Source organism: Monodon monoceros, unplaced genomic scaffold, assembly GCF_005190385.1.
Source record: "Monodon monoceros isolate NGI ecotype Baffin Bay Population unplaced genomic scaffold, NGI_Narwhal_1 Super_Scaffold_19, whole genome shotgun sequence".
NCBI classification, from domain to species: domain Eukaryota; kingdom Metazoa; phylum Chordata; class Mammalia; order Artiodactyla; family Monodontidae; genus Monodon; species Monodon monoceros.
In genome coordinates, this window is record NW_021703775.1 from 66,637,583 (window position 1) to 66,664,546 (window position 26,964).

Consider the following 26,964-nt stretch of genomic DNA (forward strand, 5'->3'; position numbering starts at 1 on the left):
AGGCACTAAGTTTTGGAATAATTTATTATGCAATAGTAAATAACTGCTATGCTACCTACGGGATAAATGTCTACCAAGAAGAATGACGTCAGATATAAATATAAATCTTTATGACAATATTCCCAAACAGTATACTAAAGAATAAATAGCCTTTTAACCTGTGGTATCACTCGTATGATTAGAAAGCACAGTGAGGACACAGATCACATATATCGTGTTTTCCACCATGTACATACTCAGTATCAAGTACAGTGCCTAACACAGTAACAATTTGTTGAATGGATGTACCCCTTCCCAAGGATGGCTCTGAAGGAGATTTCCTTACAATATAATAGATTTCACAGCCCTGAGTTTCTCAGCAAAAGACAAGACTAGGCAGGATAAATGGAGATAAAATATAATTCCTTAAAACTGTCTACATTCACCTCTGACCAAAGTGTTCCTCTTTGGCTTACCATTTTAGAGACCTTGAGAAACTGCTTTAATCTTCCTGAAACTATTTGACTCTGACATTAACAGTACTACTTAGCAATAGACCTGATATGTTATTTAAATGAACTATTTAAATCATCTGGAACAGTTCAAGGCATAGCAGGCACCCAATAATTAAATACTAATGTTAGTATTATTATTCTCTAAATATCAAGTCTAGAAAAATACAATTTACTTACAGTAGACATTGACATATATGTAAATTGTATCATTCTTATTTCTCACTAGCTATTTAAAAGGCAATGTTGGTTAATTTAAAAGTTAATCAAATGCTCTTATATGACTCAGATAATTGTTTTTTTAATGCCCTCCGGAAAACTGTCTATGTTATAAGCAGAAACTCATTTTAAGTGAAAATTACATCATAGCTGATCTTTCCTTGTGCATTTTGCAACAGTCTTTGTGCCAAAGCAATAAAATACAACATGGATATGTAAATGAAAAAAAAAACTGTCTACATTCAATATATTGTTTTTATTTTTATTATTTTACCTTCTTATTGAAAAATACAACTACAAATACTGAAACTGACACAAAAAAGTATCTATAGCTTAGTGAATTACTAAAAGGCAAACACACTCGAAAGAACCAACCAGGTCAAGAAATAGAGCTTTGCCAGCTACCCCAGGAGCCCCTCCAAACTGAGTGTGTGCGCAGATGTAGTTTCCTTTCTTACATCCTACAACTAAGAAAGGAAAGGACCAGACTACTTAGGCTTAGAAAATAGAGAGGAGATGAAAGAAGAACCAGATCCAAGGGGGTGACTCTCGTCATGGCCAGGATCTCATGAGCAGAGTTCCCACAGCACTAAGAACTGGCTGCCAACTGTAGAAACTGCGGGTGTGAAGCAAGAGCTGTATGACAGGATCATGAATGGGAAAACCCTTAATGTGAACGTATTATCTTTTTTTCTTAACATTTTAATACATGGCATAAAAGAGGCATGAATGGAATTTCTGAATGAGAGATGTGATGGTGGTAGCAGGTTCAGACGTCACACTTGTAAATATGACAGCACTCTTGCTTTGTAGATTTTAATTTTGGGGAGCTTTATGTCACATTATCCACTAAAGTTAAACTGCCTTGAACTGTTATGTTATTGTCTAATAATGAAACATCTGATAGTGTGCTAACAAGGTAAATAAATTAAGTTGAATTTCTAGCTCTGTGCCATCAAATATAAATTTTTTTACTGAGTTTACGGATTGCCTGAGTGTTCTAGCATAAAACCCCAGCTCTGTACATGTTAATTATCAACACATGGGATTATGACAATTTCCTAAAATGGATCAACTATCAACTGAACAGCAGAGTATTGGACTGAAAAACAAAAAAGAATAGCCTAATGTTGATTTCCAGTTTTTTGCAACATCAGTTATGGCACCGAGAAAAGACTGAATCATTCTAGAATTATTGTGAGATCTTGCTTAACTATATTCAGGGTGGAAAACAGATCTTACGCAGCCTTAACAGGGCTCATAAGTCTTGCTGTTTAATGAAGTAATTGTTTAGAGGTGCTAATAAAGCTGCCTGGAGAGGCTGTAACAGCTTTCAAATGAAACAAGGTTGGATGACTCCACCAGTATACAAGGCAGCACGTATGTGACCACAAGACACGGAGGACTGAAGCAGGTTCCATTCACGGCCAAGTGACTTGCTAAAGTAACTTTTTAGAGAGGGGTGGAGGTGGAATACGTTCCCACCAAAAAGTTCCTGTCAAAAAAAGAAGTATTTTCATAATTCCACTATAAGGGGCTAGAAAGAACTTGTTGACCTTTGAATATGTAAGAATAAAGTTCCACCCCTTTATGTGAAGAAACAGGTCTGCTCTACCGCTAGCTTCCATGATAATTTCTTGTGGTGGAAGGAGCCTGGGCTTTCAAGTGAGACAAACCTGAACTGAAACCCTGTGCCCTGCCATATACAGATAAGGTAACCCACGTAACCCAGCTAACTTCTCTCAGTTTTAGTTTCCTCATCTAAAAAAAATGGAGACAATAATGTCTTCATGCACATGTCAAACCTTTTCTGATCATAAATGACGGAAACCCAAATGATACTCACTTAAGCAAAAAAGATTATTTATTGGAAAACTATTGGAAAGGCTCAAAAACTCCAAACAACAGCTGGTCATAGGAGTTAGAGCCAAGACAGGTCCTCAGACCTCAAGGAATGAAACCAAAAACCTCACCACTGACAGTACTGTTTCTCTCTCTCTCCTCTGTACTTCTTTTTCCATACTGGCTTTCTTCACTCCCACTATGTAGAGGTGTACTGTCCAATATAGTAGCCATTAACCAAATGTGACTACTGAGCATTTGGAATATGACTAGTTTGAACTAAGAGGTGGTAAAGAGTAATATACATACCAGGCTTAAAAGGCTTAGTACAAAAAATATATATAATATGTCTCATTAATAATTTTCATTTTGATTATATATTGAAATAATATTTTGAATAATGATGGATTAAATAAAATATATTATTAAAACTATTTCCACCTGTTTCTTCTTAGTTCTTTATGTGGCAACTAGAAATTACATACATAGCTCATATATGTGACTTGCATTACATTTCTACTGGGCAGTGCTACCAAAAAACTACAAAAACAACCAGAAAACAATTAACAAAATGACAGTAAGTACACACCTATCAATAATTACATTAAATGTTAACAAACTAAATGCACCAAACGGCTGAATTGTTAAAAAAAAGACCTCTATATAAGCTGCATATAATAGACCCACTTAAGATCTAAAGGCACACACACAGTGAAAGTGAGGGAATGGAAAAAGATCTTCCATGCAAATGGAAACAAACAAACAAAAAAGCTGGGGTACCAATACTTATATCAAAATAGACTTTAAAATAAAGACTGTTACAAGAGACAAAGGACATTACATAACACTCAAGGGATCAATCCGACAAGAAGATTTAACAATTGTAAATCTAAATGCACTCAACACAGAAGCACCTAAATACAAAAATTTAATACAAATATAAAGGGAGAAATTGACAATAACACAGTAATAGCAGGGGACTTTAAACCCCACTTACATCAGTGACAGTTCATCCGACAGAAAATCAATAAGGAAAAACTGGCTTTAAATGACACATTAGATCAAATGGACTTATATGTATATTCATTCCATCCAAAAGCAGTAGAATACACATTCTTTTCAGGTGCATATGGACTATTCCCCAAAATAGATAACATGCTAGACCACAAAACAAACCTTAATAAATTTGAAAAGAATGAACTCAAATCAAGCATCTTTTCTGATCATAACAGTAGGAGACTAGAAATTGACTATAAGGAAAAAAAAAATGCAAAAACCACAAACACATGGAGGCTTACAATATGCTGCTAAAGAACCACTGGGTCACTGAAGAAATCAAAGAGTAAATAAATATATATCTGCAGACAAATGAAAATGGAAACACAATGATACAAAATCTATGGAATACAGGGTGGAGTAAAGATGGAGTATTAGAAGGACATGGGATTCACATCTCCTCACAACTAGGGCACCTACCAGGCACCGGTGGGGGTCCAAGGACACCTAAGGGGACGGGAGGAACCCCCAGTGACCGGGTAGGACATGGGGTGTGACAGGAATTAAGGAGGAGGAGAAGTGGAGGCGGGACGAGACTGGCGCCCCAGAGGGGCGGCTAGGGAAGAGGAAGGGATCCCACACCTGAAGGGGGAGATTGGGCAACCACTCAGAGGGCAGAGAATCAAAATGGAGCGTGGCCAGGTTTCCCCTGCCCACTTGGGCCACCAGGACCCTGCTGAGATCCTGGGCCTGGTCCTCTGCCCACCTAGGACTCCTCCAGCTGTGAGTCCTGAGTGAGTGGGAGGGAGGGAAGGGGGAGCAAAAGTAAAGGCCAGACCTCCGGGACTGGCACCCCTGAGGGGTGGCTGGGGGAGGGGAAGGGTTCCAACACCCAGCGGGACCCACCCAAGGTTAGGGGTCCAGTGGTGACACAGGAGACCCTGGGGGAGACAGTGGGGGAGGGAAGCGAAGGAACGGACGGGAATGCAGCCAGTGCTTTCCCAGTCCACTTAGGTACTGGGGAGCCTATTGGGCTCCTGGGCTTAATCCGCTGCCCTCGCAGCCTCCCTCCTGCCCTGCAGAACCCAAGGCCTGCCCCTACACCCCCACCCAGAGCCTCACCTCTACACACTGAGACCCCCTCCAATGCACTGGGCCTAAACCCCACCCACACACCCTCACTCAGGGCCCTACCTCCAAACTCTGGAACCCCACACTCCAGAGGCCCTCCTTTCAATGGGCTGCACCTCCCCTTCTGCTCTGGTCCTAAGCAGAGGCCCCGCCCACACTTGAACCGTTGCCCCACCTAGGCCCCGCCCCTGCCCCGCCGCACACTCAAACATCACCCCTCCACACCCGCCTAGGTCCCGCCCCACCCTAAATGCCGCCGCTGCCTAGGTTCCACCCCTGCCTAAACTCCACCCCCATACCAAGGATTTATTTATTTTGTTTTGTTTTTTTTCTTTTTTCCTCTTTTTAGATCAGGGTTCTATTTTACCTTCTTGATTCATTGTTGTTGATACTTTTATATTTTTATTTTTCCTAATAAGGCTTTTATTTTTCTAATTTTATTTTATTCTTTATACTTTGCTATTGTTCCCTCCTTTTAGCTTGTTTCCCCCCCACCTGTTCTTTTTTCATTGTGGTTTTAATTTACCTTGTTGCATTTGTCTCAATTATAGTTTTATTTTTCCTAATATATATTATATCTTTCTAATTTTATTTTGTTTTTTATTCTTTGATATTGTACTGCTATTTTTCTTTCTTTCTTTTACTTTTTTTTTTTTAACCATGCCACAAACCTTGCGGGATCTTGGTTCCCAGGCCGGAGGTCAGGCCTGAGCTCCTGTGGTGGGAGCTCCAAGTCCAAACCACTGGACTAACAGAGAACCTTGGACCCCACGTAATATCACTTGGAGTGAGGCCTCACAGAGGTCCTCATCTCAGCACCAAGACCTGGATCTATCCAACTGCCTGGAAACTCCAGTGCTGCACGTCTCAGCCAAACAACCAGTAAGACAGGAATAGAGCACCACCCATCAAAAAAAAAAAGAAAAAAAGAAATGACAAAAAAATATGTTACAGACGAAGGAGCAAGGTAAAATCCTACAACACCAAATAAATGAAGATGAAATAGGCAACTTACCTCAATAAGAATTCAGAGTAATGATAGTAAAGATGATCCAAAATCTTGGAAATAGAATGGAGAAAACACAAGAAATATTCAACAAGGTTCTAGAGAGCAAACAGTGATGAGCAACACAATTACTGAAATTAAAAATACTCTAGAAGGAATCAGTAGCTGAATAACTGAGGCTGTAGAACGGATAAGGGACCTGGAAGATAAAATAGTGGAAATAACTACCGCAGAGCAGAATAAAGAAAAAAGAATGAAAAGAATTGAGGACAGTCTCAGAGACCTCGGGGACAACATTAAACACACCAACATCTGAATTGGAGGGGTCAGAGAAGAAGAGAAAAAGAAAGGGTCTGAGAAAATACTTTAAGAGGTTATACTCTAAAACTTCCCTAACATGAGAAAGGAAATAGTCAATCAAGTCCAGAAAGCACAGAAAGTCCCATACAGGATAAACCCAAAGAGAAATACACCAAGACACATGCTAATCAAGCTATCAAGAATTAAATACAAAGAAAACATATTAAAGGCAGCAAGGGAAAAGCAACAAATAACATACAAGGGAATCCCCGTAAGGTTAACAGCTGATATTTCAGCAGAAACTCTGCAAGCCAGAAGGGAGTGGCAGGACATATTTAAAGTGATGAAAGGGAAAAACCTACAACCAAGATTACTCTATCTAGCAGGGATCTCATTCAGATTCGATGGAGAAATCAAAAGCTTTACAGACAGGCAAAAGCTAAGAGGATTCAGCACCACCAAACCAGCTCTACAACAAATGCTAAAGGAACTTCTCTAAGCAGGAAACACAAGAGAAGAAAAGGACCTACAAAAACAAACCCAACACAATTAAGAAAAAGGTCATAGGAACATACATATCGATAATTACCTTAAACATGAAGGGATTAAATGATCCAACCAAAAGACACAGGATTGCTGAATGGATACAAAAACAAGACCCATATATATGCTGTCTACAAGAGACCCACTTCAGACCTAGGGACACATACAGACTGAAAGTGAGGGGATGGAAAAAGATATTCCATGAAAATGGAAATCAAAAGAAAGCTGGAGTAGCAATATTCATATCAGATAAAATAGACTTTAAAATAAAGAATGTTACAAGAGACAAGGAAGGACACTACATAATGATCAAGGGATCAATCCAAGAAGAAGATATAACAATTAAAAATATATATGCACCCAACATAGGAGCACCTCAATACATAAGGCAACTGCTAACAGCTATAAAAGAGGAAATCGACAGTAACACAATAATAGTGCGGTACTTTAACACCTCATTTACACCAATGGACAGGCCATCCGAAATGAACATAAATAAGGAAACAGAAGCTTTAAATGACACAATAGACCAGATAGATTTAATTGATATTTATAGGACATTCCATCCAAAAACAGCAGATTACACTTCCTTCTCAAGTGCGCACAGAACATTCTCCAGGATAGATCACATCATGGGTCACAAATCAAACCTCAGTAAATTTAAGAAAATTGAAATCATATCAAGCACCTTTTCTGACCACAACGCTATGAGATCAGAAATGAATTACAGGGGAAAAAAACGTAAAAAACACAAACACATGGAGGCTAAACAATACGTTACTAAATAACCAAGAGATCACTGAAGAAATCAAAGAGGAAATCAAAAAATGCCTAGAGACAAATGACAATGAAAACACGACGATCCAAAACCTATGGGATGCAGCAAAAGCAGTTCTAAGAGGGAAGTTTATAGCTATACAAGCCTACCTCAAGAAACAAGAAAAATCTCAAATAAACAATCTAACCTTACGCCTAAAGGAAACAGAGAAGGAACAAACAAAACCAAACTTAGTAGAAGGAAAGAAATCATAAAGATTAGAGCAGAAATAAATGAAATAGAAACAAAGAAAACAATAGCAAAGATCAATAAAACTAAAAGCTAGTTCTTTGACAAGATAAACAAAATTGATAAACCATTAGCCAGACTAATCAAGAAAAAGAGGGAGAGGACTCAAATCAATAAAATTAAAAATGAAAAAGGAGAAGTAACAACAGACACCGCAGAAATAGAAAGCATCCTAAGAGACTACTACAAACAACTCTACGCCAATAAAATGGACAACCTGGAAAAAATGGACAAATTCTTGGAAAGGTATAACCTTCCAAGAATGAACCAGGAAGAAACAGAAAATATGAACAGACCAATCACAGGTAATGAAATTGAAACTGTGATTAAAAATCTTCCAACAAAAAAAGTCCAGGACCACATAGCTTCACAGGTGAATTCCATCAAACATTTAAGAGGAGCTAACACCCACACTTCTCAAACTCTCCCAAAAAATTGCAGAGGAAGGAACACTCCCAAACTCATTCTATGAGGCCACCATCACCCAGATACCAAAACCAGACAAAGATACTACAAAAAAAGAAAATTACAGACCAATATCACTGATGAATATAGACGCAAAAACCCTCAACAAAATACTAGCAAACAGAATCCAACAACACATTAAAATGATCATACAAAATGATCATGTTTATCCCAGGCATTCACAGATTCCTCAATATGTTCAAATCAATCAATGTGACATACCATATTAACAAATTGAAGAATAAAAACCATACGATCATCTCAACAGATGCAGAAAAAGCTTTGGACAAAATTCAACACCCATTTATGATAAAAACTCTGCAAAAAGTGAGCATAGAGGGAACCTACCTCAACATAATAAAGGCCATATACAACAAACCCACAGTAAACATCATTTTCAATGGTGAAAAACTGAAAGCATTTCCTCTAACATCAGGAACAAGACAAGGATGTCCACTCTCACCACTATTATTCAACATAGTTTTGGAAGTCCTACCCATGGCAATCAGAGAAGAAAAAGAAATAAAAGGAATACAAATTGGAAAAGAAGTAAAACTGTCACTGTTTGCAGATGACATGATACTGTACATAGAGAATCCTAAAGATGCCACCAGAAAACTACTAGAGCTAATCAGTGAATTTGGTAAAGTTGCAGGATACAAAATTAATGCCCAGAAATCTCTTGCATTCCTATATACTAATGATGAAAAATCTGAAAGAGAAATTAAGGAAACACTCCCATTTACCACTGCAACAAAAAGAATAAAATACCTAGGAATAAACCTACCTAGGGAGACAAAAGACCTGTATGCAGAAAACTATAAGACACTGATGAAAGCAATTAAAGATGATACCAACAGATGGAGAGTTATACAATGTTCTTGAATTGGAAGAATCAACATTGTGAAAATGACTATACTACCCAAAGCAATCTACAGGTTCAATGCAATCCCTATCAAATCACCAATGGCATTTTTTGCAAAACTAGAACAAAAAATCTTAAAATCTGTATCAAGACACAAAAGACCCTGAAGAGCCAAAGCAGTCTTGAGGGAAAAAAGCGAACCTGGAGGAATCAGACACCCTGACTTCAGACTATATTACAAAGCTACAGTAATCAAGACAATATGGTACTGGCACAAAAAAAGAAATATAGATTAATGGAACAGAATAGAAAGCCCAGAGATAAACCCACGCACTTATGGTGAGCTAATCTATGACAAAGGAGGCAAGGATACACAATGAAGAAAAGACAGTCTCTTCAATAAGTGGTGCTGGGAAAACTGGACAGCTACATGTAAAAGAATGAAATTAGAACACTCCCTAACACCATACACAAAAATAAACTCAAAATGGATTAGAGACCTAAATGTAAGACTGGACACCATAAAACTCTTAGAGGAAAACATAGGGAGAACACTCTTTGACATAAATCATAGCAAAGTATGTTTTGATCCACCTCCTAGAGAAATGGAAATAAAAACAAAAACAAACAAATGGGACCTAATGAAACTTCAAAGCTTTTGCGTAGCAAAGGAAACCATAAACAAGACAAAAAGGGAACCCTCAGAATGGGAGAAAATATTTGCAAATGAATCAACAGACAAAGGATTAATCTCCAAAATATATAAACAGCTCATGCAGCTCAATATCAAAAAAACAAACAACCCAATCAAGAAGTGGGCAGAAGACCTAAATAGACATTTCTCAAAAGAAGACATACAGATGGCCAAGAGGCACATGAAAAGCTGCCCAACATCACTAATCATTAGAGAAATGCAAATCAAAACTACAATGAGGTATCACCTCACACCAGTCAGAATGGGCATCATCAGCAAATCTATGAACAACAAATGCTGGAGAGGGTGTGGAGAAAAGGGAACCCTCCTGCACTGTTGGTGGGAATGGAAATTGATACAGCCACTATGGAGAACAGTATGGAGATTCCTTAAAAAACTAGAAATAGAACTACCATATGACCCAGCAATCCCACTACTGGGCATATACCCACAGAAAAGCATAATTCAAAAAGACACATGCACCCCAGTGTTCATTGCAGCACTATTTACAATAGCCAGGTCACGGAAGCAGTCTAAATGCCCATCGACAGTTGAATGGATAAAGAAGATGTGGTACATATATACAATGGAATATTACTCAGCCATCAAAAGGAACGAAACTGAGTCATTTGTTGAGACTTGGATGGATCTAGAGAGTGTCATACAGAGTGAAGTAAGTCAAAAAGAGAAAAACAAATATCGTATATTAACGCATATATGTGGAACCTAGAAAAATGGTACAGATCAACCAGTTTGCAGGGCAGAAATTGAGACACAGATGTAGAGAACAAATGTATGGACACCAAGGGATGTCTGCATTTCCTAATCCTTCACAGATTGACGGCTTCATAAAATACATTAAAAATTCGTTCTTATAAAAAGAAAAAAATTTTAAACATCAAAATGCAAACCCAATATTCTTATCATTAGAGTCAACAGACATGATTATTCTGTCAAATTGCTTTAAACGTTTCTAAAGACTATCAATTCTGTACTTATCTCACCATGAACCAAAACATACACTCTGGGTAGCACTGACTAGAACGTTCTGACTGCACCCTTCCTCTCTCTCATTTTCTCAGGTTGATCATTGAGTTAGGTGAGTAAGCACGTCAGCTAACAGGTATGAAAACTTCAGCAAGTCTGAAATGTGGTCACCTAGAGCCTTAATATTCAGTTTTACACCCCTTGAACCCTGACTATCAGCCTCATTTCCCTCTTCCTTCTCCTCAATCATTTTATATATGTCTCCTGGCACACTTCTCTTCCTAAATACAATCCCAGTCATAGTACTACTCAAAGCAATTACTCAAAACAATCTCTAAACTCCCTAGTTGAATATTTAAGGCTCTGTCTGTATCATTATATCTTTAAAATGCCTTTCTTTTCTTATCTCCCACTAGTCTGTATACATGTTCTGTGATTTAGGCAAACTAGACATTTCTGCTGTTCTCCAAATGTTCTTTCATTGCCACCTAAAACCACGCTCATATTGTCCCTAGCTTCTCTCTATCAGTACGAGTCTTTCAGGCCCATTTCAAATGTCACCTCCTTTATAAAGGTCTTTTCTAACTAGATGTAATCTCTCACCAACCCATTAAAGAACTTTGTACTTCTCTTAGGGTACTGAAATTATTATGACTTGCATTACTATTGACTATGCAATCATCTTATGCCCCAAACCAGATTTTACTTTTATTTGAATTGCAGGTCCGCTGATTGATGAAAATGGATTAATGGTAACAGATGACACTGATAAACTGACACTAGCCCTGTCATGTGCCAGGTGGTAACCTTATGATGTGGGGAGAGGAAATGTCACCATTGAGAAAACAGCTCCGAATAAAAAATGGTAAACCTGTAATGATCACAGCCCGTAATTCCTGTTACCCTCACTGTGCTACTTGGTTCCAATCCATACTTCCCTTTCTGAATTATAGGTGGCAATACCTCCCCCATAAACAGGCTGAACAAAAAGGGTAAATTCAAAAGGACAGTATGAAGGGATTAGTCTATACTTTGCCTTAAAAAACCAGCTGCATAAAACAGGATTAGAAAAACAAGGAAGTCTGGGGTTTTTTTACAAACTCAATAAATACTCAATAAATGGTGAAGTTCAAAGTTCTAATGAACACTGACCTGATCAATCCTATCTGAAATTTTGTGCTTATTTCTGGACACCACAGTTTAAGAGAGATGCTGGCAATCTGGAATACCTCCTGAAGCGAAGTATGAGGACAGAGAAGGTTTTAAAAATCTTATGACATGTAAGTATAAAGGACTAAAGCTGCCTAGCCTATAAAAGAACAGAATCTCTGGTTGTTTGAATACGATTGTTTTTGCTGTAATGTGAAAATGCATTCCTTTAAAAATTGCATTTTAGTAAACTACACATTAAGAATAAGAGGCTTATGAGAAAAATATGGCAAGGCTAGACCTTACTTTACAGTTAGTCACTTGTACAACTTTGTAACCACAGCATTAACAAAAACCAAAGTAAATCCAATAAAACTCTAATATACTTAAAATGACATGCTATATTCCTAACAAACAAAGAATTATTATACTAAATATAGGACTTTAAAAGAGCTGAAGATAACTTAATGAAAGGGGCTACAAGGAAAGGTTGAAACTGCTGAGTTATGGGAAAGAGTAGAGGGACATCATCATTAGAAGTTACAGCGGAGAAGCAGGTTTTGGACAAAATGTAATGATGCCAGAGAGGAAAAGCTCTGGCTTATTGCCTTGTGTTTGTTTCTTTTCCACAAAGATGGGGAGAAATCATGCGACAAATACTTAAATACAGAGTGTACAGCAAAACTGAGCCACGTGAAAGGAATGGAGTGAATGGACATTGTGTGCCATACAAAAACCCTCCACAGCTTGTTAGTTCATCTGCATTAGTGTACTTGCATTCAGCTGCTGTTATTCAGTGGTCAAACTATTAACTAAACCATGGCAACTTCTGCCTTATACTGACATACTTCCACTATTTATCAGTTGTGTGTGAACTAATCCACGTTACTAAAGCATTGTATGTAACAGAATACACTGTACTTGAAGAACTATCAAGATATATGGGGACAGGGTAGCAAAGCAGGTCAACTGACAGTGATTTGAGACACAGCTCCATTCTAAAATTATAATTTAGAAGATAAAAACACAAGTACACCATAAAAAAATAAAAGCAAAAGAAAACAATAAAAGAAAACTGAAAGGAGGAAGTTCACAGAAGCTGCCTGTGACTATTCTTCATTTTCAGTAGGGAAAAATACTACTGTCAGAATTACCATAAATTATATCTGAAAATTTGGGGCAAGTGAAAATTTGGGTTTTGAATTCTAGACGGGGGAAAAACAGGACAGAAGAAAAAAGAAGTAGTAAACATTACTCTATCTTAATTTCAATGAAATGCTTACTTTCTTCCTAGACCACAATAAATTCAATACTTTGAAATATAAATTAATGACTAAATAAAATCAAAACCATTTCTTTTCTGCATGTACTCCAAGCTCAGAAATGTATTAAGTACCATAATATTCATCATCTCATTGATATTCCCAACAATCCAATGTGTTGTGCTATAGCCTAACCACATTTTAACAGTTAGGGAAACTAAGACTTGGAAGAAAATTTAGTAAACTGTATGCTGCTAACAGATTATTTAAAAATAAGAGAGAAGATGGAATAAAGGAAGGAAGAAAACAAGGAAGGAAAGGAAGAGAGGAGGGAAGAAAAGAGGGAGGGAGACTTCAACCAAGCTGAAGGTGCTAGTAAAATAAAAACAAAGAGACCATGGTATTAAAATCCACTTAAACTCACTGAACCAAATCCTTTTTCTCATCTTTCTATGATGCCCCAGGTGCCTTTGTGAAGAATTTCCCCCACCCTCCATCCCATAATTTAGGAAAGGGATCAGCAAACAATTGCCTGCAGTCCAAAGCCAGTCCAATGTCTATTTTTTTAAACAAAGTTTTACTGGGATTCAGACACAATCATTGATTTGGATATTGTCCGTAGCTGCTTTCATGCTGTGACAGCAAAGTTAAGTAGTTGTGATGGAGACCACATGGCCTACAAGCCTAAAATTTTACTATCGTGTGATTACGCCTCAAATGCAGATTTTGGCTCAATTTTAGCAATGATAAAGTAGAATTATTACTGGAATTAAAAGCACTCTACTTTTATGGCACGTTCTTCCAGGTACACATTCCTACTTTTATAAAAGTATGCCTACTCCTATTTGATTAGACAGAAACTATTTCCTTTCAGATAAGATGAGGGTTTCCTGTGAATTCTTTATGGTCTTTCAAGCACCAGACAACTGTTTTGTTTAAAACCAGATTTCACAAGAGTGAGTTAAAGCAGTCTTTATTGCTAAAAGCTGCTTATTAAGTGTGACTTTATTGGATCCAAAAAATTCCCTAAACTAAAAGGTATCAAATTCTTGGTTTTTTCTTTTTAACATCTTTATTGGAGTATAACTGCTTTACAATGGTGTGTTAGTTTCTGCTTTATCACAAAGTGAATCAGCTATACATATATATATATATGTATATATCCCAATATCTCCTCCCCCTTGTGTCTCCCTCCCCCCCTCCCCCCCATCCCACCCCTCTAGGTGGTCACAAAGCACCGAGCTGATCTCCCAATGCTACGCAGCTGCTTCCCACTAGCTATCTATTTTACAGCTGGTAATGTACATATGTCCATGCCACTCTCTCACTTCGTCCCAGCTTGCCCTTCCCACTCCCCGTGTCCTCAAGTCCATTCTCTTCGTCTGTGTCTTTATTCCTGTCCTGCCCTTAGGTTCTTCAGAACCATTTTTTTTAGATTCCATATATATGTGTTAGCATATGGTATTTGTTTTTCTCTTTTTGACTTACTTCACTCTGTATGACAGACTCTAGGTCCATCCACCTCCCTACAAATAACTCAGTTTCGTTTCTTTTTATGGCTGAGTAATATTGCATTGTGCCACATCTTCTTTATCCATTCATCTGTCGATGGACACTTAGGTTGCTTCTATGTACTGGCTATTGTAAATAGTTCTGCAGTGAACATTGTGGTACATGACTCCTTTTGAATTATCGTTTTCTCAGGGTACATGTCCAGTAGTGGGATTGCTGGGTCGTATGGTAGTGCTATTTTTAGTTTTTTAAGGAACCTCCATAATGTTCTCCATAGTGGCTGTATCATTTTACATTTCCACCAACAGTGCAAGAGGGCTCCCTTTTCTCCACACCCTCTCCAGCATTTATTGTTTGTAGATTTTTTGATGATGGCCCTTCTGACTGGTGTGAGGTGATACATCATTGCAGTTTTGATTTGCATTTCTATAATGATTAATGATGTTGAGCTTCCTTTCATGTGTTTGTTGGCAATCTGTACATCTTCTTTGGAGAAATGTCTATTTAGGTCTTCTGCCCGTTTTTGGATTGGGTTGTTTGTTTTTTTGATATTGAGCTGCATGAGTTGCTTGTAAATTTTGGAGATTAATCCTTTGTCTGTTGATTCATTTGCAAATATTTTCTCCCATTCTGAGGGTTGTCTTTTCATCTTGTTTATGGTTTCCTTTGCTGTGCAAAAGCTTTTAAGTTTCATTAGGTCCCATTTGTTTATTTTTGTTTTTATTTCCATTTCTCTAGGAGGTGGGTCAAAAAGGATCTTGCTGTGATTTATGTCATAGAGTGTTCTGCCTATGTTTTCCTCTAAGAATTTTATAGTGTCTGGCCTTACACTTAGGTCTTGAATCTATTTTGAGCTTATTTTTGTGTATGGTGTTAAGGAGTGTTCTAATTTCATTCTTTTACATGTAGCTGTCCAGTTTTCCCAGCACCATTTATTGAAGAGACTGTCTCTTCTCCATTGTATATTCTTGCCTCTAAAAGGTATCAAATTCTGAAGCATCTTTTAAAATGTGTGGTTTAGAGAAAAAATTTTGTAATGAATAGTCTTTGAATTTATATTCATTTATCAGGATCAGCGGGCTTGTTAATGTTTGCTACCTTATGCTTGCTGAGAAAAAACTATAATCAACACATATCACTCTAACAAGCTTGCTATATTTTAAAAAAGAGAATATTTGGGGGAAGTTATCAGTTTCCTTCCTAGAAAATATGTAAAAATAAATGGACTTTCAAATAATTCCAAATAATAAAGAACAATGCAAGAATTCATTAAAAAAAAAAATCCAGGGAGATTAATCAGCCTAATACTCTTCTTCCGGCTGCCGAGAATGCAAAATCCTCCCCAGTTCTTAAGGAAAGGTGAGGAGAGTGAGGAATTTTAAAACTGCAAATTTACTAATACTCAATCTTTGATGACAAGTCACATTTTGTGACTGTCATACACACACTTTTTCAACAGTCACGCTATTACCTATTTTCCCCTACTATATGAAAGAATGATAGCGCCCCACTCTCACCACTTTTATTCAACATAGTACTGGAAGTCCCAGCCATAGCAATCAGACAAGAAAAAGAAATAAAAGGAATCCAAGTTGGAAAGGAAGAAGTAAAACTGTCACTGTTTGCAGATGACATGATACTATACATAGAAAATCCTAAAGATGCCACCAAAAAACTACTAGAGCTCATCAATAAATTCAGTAAAGTTACAGGATACAAAACTCATATACAGAAATCTGTTGCATCTCTATACATTAACAAAGAACTATTAGAAAGTGAAATTAAGGAAACAATCCCATTTACAATCACATCCAAAAAAATAAAATAAAATAGCTAGGTATAAACTTACCTAAGGAAGTAAAAGACCTGTATTCAGAAAACTGTAAGACACTGATGAAAGAAACTGAAGATGACACAACAGATGGAAAGATATAACGTGTTCACAGATTGGAAGAATTAATATTGTTAAAATAAGCACACAACACAAGGTAAGCTACAGATTCAATACAACCCCTATCAAAATATCAATGGCATTTTTTCACTGAAGTAGAACAAATAATTCTAAAATTCATATGGAAACACAAAAGACCCCTAATAGCCAAAAGAATTTTGAGAAAGAAGAACAAAGCTGGAGGTATTACATGCCCCGACTTCAGACTATGCCACAAAGCTACTGTAATCAAAACAGTATGGTACTGGCACAAAAACAGATGCATAGATCAATGGAACAGAATAGAGAGCCCAGAAATAAACCCACACACCTATGGTCAAATAATCTATGACAAAGGAGGCAAGAATATACAATGGGGAAAAGACAATCTCTTCAATAAGCAGTGCTGGGAAAACTGGACAGCTACATGTAAAAGAATGAAATATGAACATTTTCTCACACCATATACAAAAATAAGCTCAAAATGCATTAAAGATCTGAATGTAAGTTCTGAAACCATAAAACTCCTAGAAGAAAACATAGGCAGAACACTCTTTTACATAAATCACAGCAATATTTTTCGGATCTGTCTCCTAAGGCAGAGAAAACAAAAGGAAAAATAAACAAACAGGACCTAATTAAACTTAAAAGCTTTTGCACAGCAAAGGAGATCATCGACAAAATGAAAAGGCAACCTACCAAATGGGAAAAAATATTTGCAAATGATATGACCAATAAGGAGTTACTATCCAAAATATATAAACAGCTCATACAATTCACTGTCAAAAAAATAAACAACCCATACAAACAGCTCATACAGCTCAATATCAAAAAAAAAAACAACCCAATCAAGAAGTGGGCAGAAGACCTAAATAGACATTTCTCCAAAGAAGACATACAGATGGCCAATAGGCACATGAAAAGATGCTCAACATTGTTAACTATTAGAGAAATAAATCAAAACTACAATGAGGTATCACCTCACACCAGTCAGAAGGTCCATCATCAAAAAGTCTACAAAAAATAAACACTGGAGAGGGTGTGGAGAAAAAAGAACCTGCCTACACTGTTGGTGGGAATGTAAATTGGTGCAGCCACTGCGGAGAACATTACGGAGGTCCCTTAAAAAATTAAAAGTAGAGTTACCATATGATTCAGCAATCCCACTGCTGGGCATGTATCTGGAAAAGATGAAAACTCTAATTCGAAATTACTCAGCCATAAAAAAGAATGAAATAATGCCATCTGCAGCAACATGGATGGACCTAGAGATTATCATACTAAATGAAGTAAGTCAGACAAAGACAAATATCATATGATATCACTTATATGTGGAATCTAAAAAAAATGATAAAAATGAACTTATTTACAAAAGAGATATAGACTCACAGACATAGAAAACAAACTTATGGTTACCAAAGGGGAATGGGGGTGGGGCAGGAATAAATTAGGAGTTTGGGATTAACAGATACACATTACTATACATAAAATAGATAAACAATAAGGACCTACTGTATAGTAGAGGAAACTATATTCAGTATCTTATAATAACCTACAATGGAAAAGAATCTGAAGAAGAATATATGTATGTATAACTGAATCACTTTGCTGTACACACAATATTGTAAATCAACTATACTTCAATGAAAATTTTTTTAAAAAAAATAAAATAATAAATAAATAAACAACCGATTTTAAAATGGGCAGAATTAAAATAAACATTTTCCAAAAAACAAAACAAAACAAAACATACCTTTGGCCAACAGGCACGTGAAAATATGTTCAACATCAATAATCATCAGAGAAATGCAAATCAAAACCACAATGAGATATTACCTCACACCTGTCAGAATGGCTATCATCAAAAAGGTCACAAACAACAAATGTTGGCAAAGCTGCAGAGGAAAGGGAACCCTGGTACACTGTTGGTGGGAATGTAAATTGGTGCAGCCACTGTGGAAAACAGTATGGAGGTGCCTCAGACAACTAAAAATAGAACTACCACATGATCCAGCAATTCCACTCCTGGGTATTTACGCAAAGAAAACAAAAACACTAATTCAAAAAGATACATGCACCCCCATGCTCATAGCAGCACTAGTTATAATACCCAAGATATGGAAGCAACCTAAATGTCCATCAACCGCTGAATGGATAAATAAGATGTACTTATATACAATGGAATATTACTCAGTCATAAAAAAGAATGAAATTTTGCCATTTGCAACAACATGGATGGAGCGTATTCTCTTCAGTTGAGAAGTTCAGGGGTGCACCCCTGGGCCCAAGTAGGACAGACATGGGAAAGTCAGTCTATGCCTACCTGTAATTTATTGCCTGCTACATGGACTATGGAAGCAGAGGATTTGTACCACATTTCCCATTTCATTTATACTAGTTTGAGCTGCAGTCCTATCACCCAGAAATAAAGAATCCTAATTAATACAGAAGTTTTTTTTTTTTTTTTTTACTGACTGAGTTTTTATGTCAATGATTTATCTAACCCTTTGACTTACCACAACTAAAAATAAAACTCAGACACTAAAGTCAGGACTCATTTTCAGAATAAATTCATTCTATCCCATGTAACAACCATATACGTGGACTTCCGTGGTGGCACAGTGGTTAAGAATCTGCCTGCCAATGCAGGGGACACGGGTTCGAGCCCTGGTCCGGGAAGATCCCACATGCTGCGAAGCAACTAAGCCTGTGTGCCACAACTACTGAGCCTGTGCTCTAGAGCCCGCGAGCCACAACTCGTGAGCCCACGTGCCACAACTATTGAAGCCATCACGTCTAGAGCCCGTGCTCCGCAACAGGAGAAGCCACCGAAACAAGAAGCCCATGCACTACAATGAAGAGCAGTCCCCACTCACCACAACTAGAGAAAGCCCACACGCAGCAACAAAGACCCAGCGCAGCCAAAAAAAAAAGAACCATATATGCTTGGAGTATAGTATAAGGCAAAATCATATCACTGAATACTTAATGGATTTTTCATTCTAACATCAACAAATTTCATTGGTGGATAAAACATGTACACTTGGAAATATAAACTTATGAGTGAATGATGGCTTCATCATAGGGTTATAAAATTTCACGGTCGCAAATTGGTAGGATATGTAGTCAAACTCCATGATATCTCAATACTTAAAAGTTCTACTTTACCTTTCATTTCTTTGAGATGGTGAGGCAAAACTACATTGATGTTGTGAAGAGTATCCTAACCCTAGGAATTTGACGAAGTTACTTTTGGACTTAGACTATCAGATAGCAGGCAGGTAATTAGATCAGGAGCATCCAAATGCAAATAACATGTAGAACAGTTCCTAATGCAAACTTAGTTTTAAGCATATAGCCAAATGTCCCAAGATTATGATACAACAACTTTAGGAACTTAGATCTTAACACCCTCAGTAGGTATTCTGGATTACTTCTGGTATGCAGGTAGGTATTTTTTTGCCGTTGTTTTGTGTTATATAAGAGTTTCTCTTTTTTTATCCTTGTTGTATTTTTTACTCTCTGCAGGAACTAAAGATCCAGAAAGACATTAGTGCTGCAAGGTAGGCATTTAATCTATAGTAGAAAAATCACTTCATTGTACTTTGGGAAGGGAAAAATGCTTTCCAATTCTGCCAAAGAGGTTCCCAATTCTGCCAAATAGGTTCCACCTTTTTCCTATCTGACTGGCAAGGAAAGTTAGGGCAAAACAGTTAGAAGTTAGAAGTTAGAATAGAAATCAAGTTAGAAGTCTTAGAATAGAAAATATGGAAATTTGGTTTTGAAGAGAAAAAAAATACATAGATTATGATCCAAGAAGTATGTTTTTTCCTTTGACCTTCAAGAACATGAGCAGAGACAACACTAAGTTCAAACAAACAGGACAGCCATTCAAACTGAAAAGGCCCAACAGATCAAAACAAAGGAACTATAACTGTAAATTATGGATTAAAGTGATTATATGAATAATATACTCTCATATACTACTGAATTTTGTTTTAAATGAGCAGAAATAGAGTTTTACCTGGACATATAGAGGTCAATGAGTCTGTGATCTAAGAGTTTCCAAAGAGACTGGCTTGCTATTCTAATAGAGCAAAGTAATTGCTAAAACCAAATTAATTATGCTTGGTAATCACAGGTCACAACTCTTGGATACACAGTGGGAAAACAGTCAACTAGAAACTAAAAATGAAAGTTTAATGAGGCACAAAAATCCCATGTTCTACTTAGGGGAAAAGAAACTAGTAAGTCCCTTGGATAGAATGTTTAAAAAAAAAAAGTGTTCCCTAATCTTTCCTATGGTCTACAGTTTATATTCCAGACTATACTGTATTTCCAGTCATTATCAAGATTAAGATCTAATGTTATTTATGACTACTATAATATGCAGGAACACTTGCACAAGGATTTTTATCTTCTCACTACACTGTAATAAATGCCATTAACTCTCTGAACAACATCAAATTTGGAAGGCAGAAATTTTTCTTACATCAGAGCAAAGCTATATCACCACAGGCGGAAGATGGCTGAGGCGACACCTTAAATCACGACCCAAATCTACATCTATGATAAACTTAGGCCTTTGTCTTAAGGCTTCCTATTCAGAACTTGCTGGTTCCCTGGTCCATTTAGGCTTTTTTCACACTAACCGCAGCCTAGTGTGGATCTGGATTTCCTCTACAAAGCATTTTGCAGACCCCTTCCCAAAGTAGCTGCACCCAAGCCACAAGTTGCCTGCGTCATATTTTAAAGAATGCCATATACACTGGCCTAACTCAATTCTAGGTCTCTCCAGGACAGTCCAACTTTCAAGGTACCCGGGATCAACTGCGACATAAATAAAGAAAATGAAACATCCTTTAGCACAGCATAGTTAATACGCAATCCTACTTAAAGACAGAATGCATGTTAAGATAATTTCTAAGAGAGTCTTTCATCCCCAAAAGATTATTAACCAAAGGCAGGTTTTTTTCCAATGTTTAATTTGCTTTTACTAATTTTGTCTTATAAGGAAAAATCCATTTTGAAATGACTTTTAGGGCTACTATTTTAGCTTTTAGGTAACAGTAACTCAGTGGATCCTCAGGTAATATATTTTTTAATAGAATTCATCATCTGAACAAAATGCTGGCAAACCACGCACACATTCAGAGTTAAATAATGACTTAAAAAGCTCATTTACATTCTCACACTGATAATCATACACTTTTACCTTGAGCAGGTATGTGGGAATATTGCTGAAATCCACTGGCAACTTCAAAAGGAAACGAGCTGAAAATTCACCAGTCTGCAGGGAACAAAAAGGTTTAATAATAAGATTAAAATAAAAAATAGATTGTGAAGTGACAATTACAGCCAAGGCCACAAGTTCAACCTGTTTGAACTGCAGGTATCTTCAATTTGGGTTTCCTAACATCAAGCAAGAAAAGAAGGTTGAAAAAGTAGGGGAGGATCAAAAAGCACTATTAAATTATTAGTTACTAAAAAGCACAATTAGAATTTTTTAAATCTGCATTTTAAATGTGCAATAGAATTATAATGCAGTAGTATTACCTTTTTGTTTTTTAAAAGGATGAAAAGAATATATGAATGTGTGATTTTTTTTTAATCCAAACAATAGGCACAGACCTGCCCATTCGATTCATCTGACTTTACTAAAGCATTCAGACCACTTCACTAATATTTATAACCCATAAGCTAATGACATAAATCACAATCCTTTATAGTATGTCTGGAAGTAAAAACAAAGGTCAAACTTCGACCCACGCATATGAAGCAGTACATCAGTGGGTACCCCAAATAAGGCTCCAATCACTTGACAATCTGCTAATATTATGATCATCAACTAAAATTTTTCAGTAATTCTTTCCATGCACTAGTCTCTATAGGAAAGACGTGCAGAGGTTTGGTGATTTAAAACATTTAACTAAGCTTTAAAAATAGCTTCTATTTTTTTCTAAGAGAGAAAACTCATGTAAAAGAAAAAAGTTTCCCTCTCAGTTTATGACGATGGGAAATCATAACAATACTTTTTCTTTTTTATGATGGGAAAGGCTAAGGAATCACGTTTTTTTAAAAAACTTTGGCATAGTCTAGAGGAGGGGTTTTTCCAACTGGGCTATGCAGACACCTAGGGGTTCTAAGAAACCTCTGCAAAGGCAACAAAGAGGGGTGCTGAGCTGGTGGGGTCCTGGGTCTTCCAGCCTCTCTGACAGCGAGCCTGCAGTGCAGCTTGGGATTTTGACATCTTGGGTTTCATTATGAAATTCTGTTTGAATAAAGAACTCTGGGGATGATCTAGAGCTACTCTAAAGAGTGGGTCTCCACCTTTTTCATATTATGACCACTAGACAGCTCCCTGAATCTCCACTGTCTACCCCCCTTAAAAAAATGAGCACCCTAAACTCCCTAACGCATCTTTAAACATAGCAGGCATTTACAAATAGTTTTTATAGATGGGTGGATGAACGCACATAAGGAGGCATGCACACCTCTTACAGAAGATTCCACAAGAGCCACCACTCCTCTCTACAAACACCCAAGCAACTGGCTTCAAGGTCCTGGCCCTAATTTTAAAACTCTGACCTAAAACCTTGAAAATGCAAACAGAAATATAAACCTTGAGCTCAAAAGATAAAAATGCTAAGTACAATCTGCATAGTTGTGTGTTGTTTTACTGCTTACAACATCTTTTAACTTACATCAACCTCTGGCTAAGGACAGAGCACTTCTTCATCACCACAAGCCTAACCCCATGACAGAAAAGGCAGAAAAGAGAGAACCAAATGGACAGAATCAAAGCTGAGGTCCCAGCAGTCACTGGGTCACCAGGAATGCCAACGGTGAGAAACAGCGATACTCCTGAGAGCTGAGCGGCTGTGCTCTTCCTTTGATATTTGTTCCTCATTTCAGTAAATGGTAATTCCATTCTTTCAGTCTCTCAGACCAGAAACCTCAGAATCATTCTTGACATAGTACGGAACCCCAATCGTGCAGGCTACTTGCAACTCAACACTTGAGAGAATAGTTAAGAGCTACTTAAGGATCTATAAACAGCTCGTCATCGTGGACGGGAGGAGGTTTGTGAAAGATCCTAATAAAATTCTTACCTTCTGTTATAGTCCAAAATGGCTAGAAAGATGTGGTTTTAGCGTAATGTTAAGCTCCTAGGGGACTAACATATCCTGTGAGGTGTGATTCTTTGGCCCTAAGTGCAAGAAGTCATACTTTGAAAGGGTTAAGTATAGGAGCAACAGAGTTATATGGGAACTTATAAGAGGAGCATCTAGCTCAGTAGGAGTTTGGGAAGAAGAACAGAAACGTCTTCCTTTAGTGCTGCACACAGTACTATAGAGGGAGGAACACTCACAAAAGAATACACGTTCCCAACAATTGCCTCCATTCCTTCTCCTATATTCTCTATTTTTTCCTGTTTACCCACTCACTCCCATCAGCATGCAAACATCATTAAAAAGGTCTTTCTTGATTTCATATCCCTCTTCAGGTCCCATCTCATTTCTCTGTTCTACTTTACAAAATAATCTCCTGTAAAGAATTAGTCTATATTTGAGGTCTACATTTCCTCTTTTATTATTCTCTCCAGAACCCTCTCCCAGTCAGCCTTTCCTCCACACCTCTCTATCAAAACAGCTCATCAAGGTCACCAATGACCACACCACTGCCAAGTCCAATGGTCATTTCTCAGTCCTCATCTTATCACTGTTCTATCAGCCGCATTCCGACATAGCTGATCACTTTTTTCCTGGAACATTCTTTACTTGACTTCCAGGATCCCAGTCTCTCTTGGCTCTTCTCTGCTTCTCCACTGGCCCTCCCTCTGGTCTCCCCAACCTCTAAACGCTGAAGTGTACAGCGCTTAACCCCAAGACCTCTTTTCTTTATCTACACTCCCCCAGGTGAGCTCATCCAGGTTCTTGACCTGAAATACCATTATATGCTGATGATTCCCAACTATTTTATCTCCATCCCAGACCTCTTCCTAATTTGGGTTTCATTTATCCAACTACCACGATGAAAACCAAAATCCTGATTTTGTGCTTTTCCTTTGATATTTATTCCTCATTTCAGTGAATGGCAATTTCATTCTCTCTGTCTCTCAGGCCACAAACTTCAGCGTCATCCTTGATTCCTATCTTTCTCTTGCTTCCACATTCCAAATGGCAGCAAATCCTACTGACTCCACTGTCAATTTCTATCCTCAGTCCAGCCACTTCTCACCCCCTCCACAACCATCTGATCTGAGCCATTATTATCTCCAGCCTGGATGACTGCAACTACCCCTAACTGCTTCTGCCCTTGCTCACTTGCAGTTGATTCCCATCACCACAGGCAGAGAGGTCTTTTCAACACACTCATCAGATTATGTTCCTCCTTTGCTCAAAAGTCTCAAACGGTAGGGATTTAGCTCCTTCACAGAGGAGTCTGACAAGGTAACAATTGAGCAAAGATGTGAAAAATACACAAACAAATGTGTATTTTTGAAAATAACAACAAAAGGAGTGAAATGTGAGATTTAAAAAATTAAAACAGCTCTTGTACATATAAGGTAGTCGGAAAGATAATTACATATTTAGCACTTGGACTCATTTGAACTACTAGTTATTTTAGTCCATGCACTGCACTGTAGCTCTTTTGCCCTATTTTAGTTTGTACAATGTATTTTTATTCTACTGGCTATTTTAGACCAACATTCTTTTAAAAATGCTCAGACAATCCCTACTTTATCCCTTCTCAAAATGTTGATCCTAGAACTAATATAAATTTATGTTTATTGGCAAAAGACTGATTTATACAGCTAAATTTGTAATAAGAGAAATGCTGATCTCAGGACTAATATTAATTTGTGTTTATCAGCAATGGGCTGATTTACACAACTAAATTCAAAATAAAAGAAACTTAAGAGTGTGAAAAGAATTTGGTCTACTGGAAACCATAAAAAGTGCTTTATCATCTCCAACTTTCAAGCCTACTATACATTCTTTATTTTGCCTTTGAGAGAATAAAGAAAACTTAGTACTTGTTTCTAACAGCGTTGGAAATGTTGGAGACTAACGTTCTAGAATTCAGTTTTCAGTTCTGCCACTGATTTTCCTTGTGACCTATAAGCTAATCTTTTTTTGTAAAACTGAGTAAATGGTGATTTAAAACATGCCTTAATGTAAAATTTGAGCCATAAACATCATATGAGGAGCAAAACACAAGTGAAAAATCCTCCTGGAGTTCTCCCTCAGACAGTGACCCTTCCTTTGTTTTTAAATTTGAAGTTCCAACAGTTATTCAAGCAATTTACTGCCACTCTGTTGCAACGTCAAAGATTGCTTCCATAGCAATCTTTCCTGTAAGCCGAAAATGAGCCATTTAGATGTAGCCAAGTCAACATAATCGTTTGATTTTCTTTTTATCAATCCTTGGTCAAATCTTCTCTTGGATAGACGTGGAAGATTATCTGACCTATGACTGTTAAAATGTCAGCCGTTCTGCCAACTGCCTTAATGGCAATTTTCCCAGCATTAGCAATAAATATGTGCATCGTTCCTTTTTCAAGTTATAGTACCTTGGCAAGTAACTTAAAATAACAACATGGAGTTTTGGCAATTTATTAAGTCTCAGCTTTTCTTCTGGTAATAGCAGCTGTGGCATAGTTCTCTTTTCCTTTCAGAAGTGACAGGTAGACATCTTGTGCAGAACGGATTCCAAACCCAGGTTGCTCTGCAAAGGGAAATTTTATTTCCTTTCTTAGAGACTGTTCGCTGTCAACAAGCAAGCTGTCATCTGAAACTGACTGCTCTCACTGCTTAGGTAGCTAAAAGCTAAGAAATACTCAACAGTGGCTATAACTTTAGCTGGACAGCCTGGTAGGGATGATTCTTTAAATAGACTCTGACAACCAATAGCCTAAATCTGGAGGATGCTCCTTGTTAAACACATAATTATCTACCACATGTGAGAAGGAAAGCCAAAGTTAGTCTGATTAGAACATCTCACACTTCACAAAAATGTTTTCTAAGATAAATATTATTTAATTATTCCCAAACCCTGTTCAGCAGATATAATTCATTTATACCTATTTTAGAAATGAGAAAACTGAGGCTTAGTCAAGAAACCTGCCTGCAGTCATTGAGAGAGTAATAAAGAGTCAGAACTCAACCTTAAGACTTAAAATGTATTCATCCATTCATTACTGTAGATTAAGAGCCTAAAATCTGCCAGGCCCTATACGAGGCACTGCAAATACAGTGAGTAAAAGAGACACGATCCCTGCCCTCCCTCCTGGAGCTTACGGTCTAGTGAGTGAGTCAGACATTAATCCAAAATAACACTCCTATAAATTACAACCTGTGAAAAATACTATCCATGAAAGGGCAGAGTGCTCTGAGAGCATTTTCAAGAAGACCTGGCCTGTTCAGGCTTTGGGGCTCATGACTTGAGGGAACTTTAAAAAGCCGAGTCAAAAGACCATGTGGAAAAATAGACAATTAATAC

The 26,964-nt window shown here is 37.4% G+C and overlaps 1 protein-coding gene across 7 annotated transcripts in view; it reads right to left on the bottom strand.

The window, feature by feature from the left end:
• BABAM2 (BRISC and BRCA1 A complex member 2) overlaps positions 1 to 26,964 on the bottom strand; it is a 475,326-nt gene that overhangs the window by 263,766 nt on the left and 184,596 nt on the right. For all 7 annotated transcript variants that reach the window (XM_029231734.1, XM_029231733.1, XM_029231732.1 and 4 more), the window contains one exon: positions 21,674 to 21,748. In XM_029231734.1, coding sequence (XP_029087567.1) covers positions 21,674 to 21,748 — 75 coding nt within the window. The remainder of the gene's footprint in view (positions 1 to 21,673; positions 21,749 to 26,964) is intronic.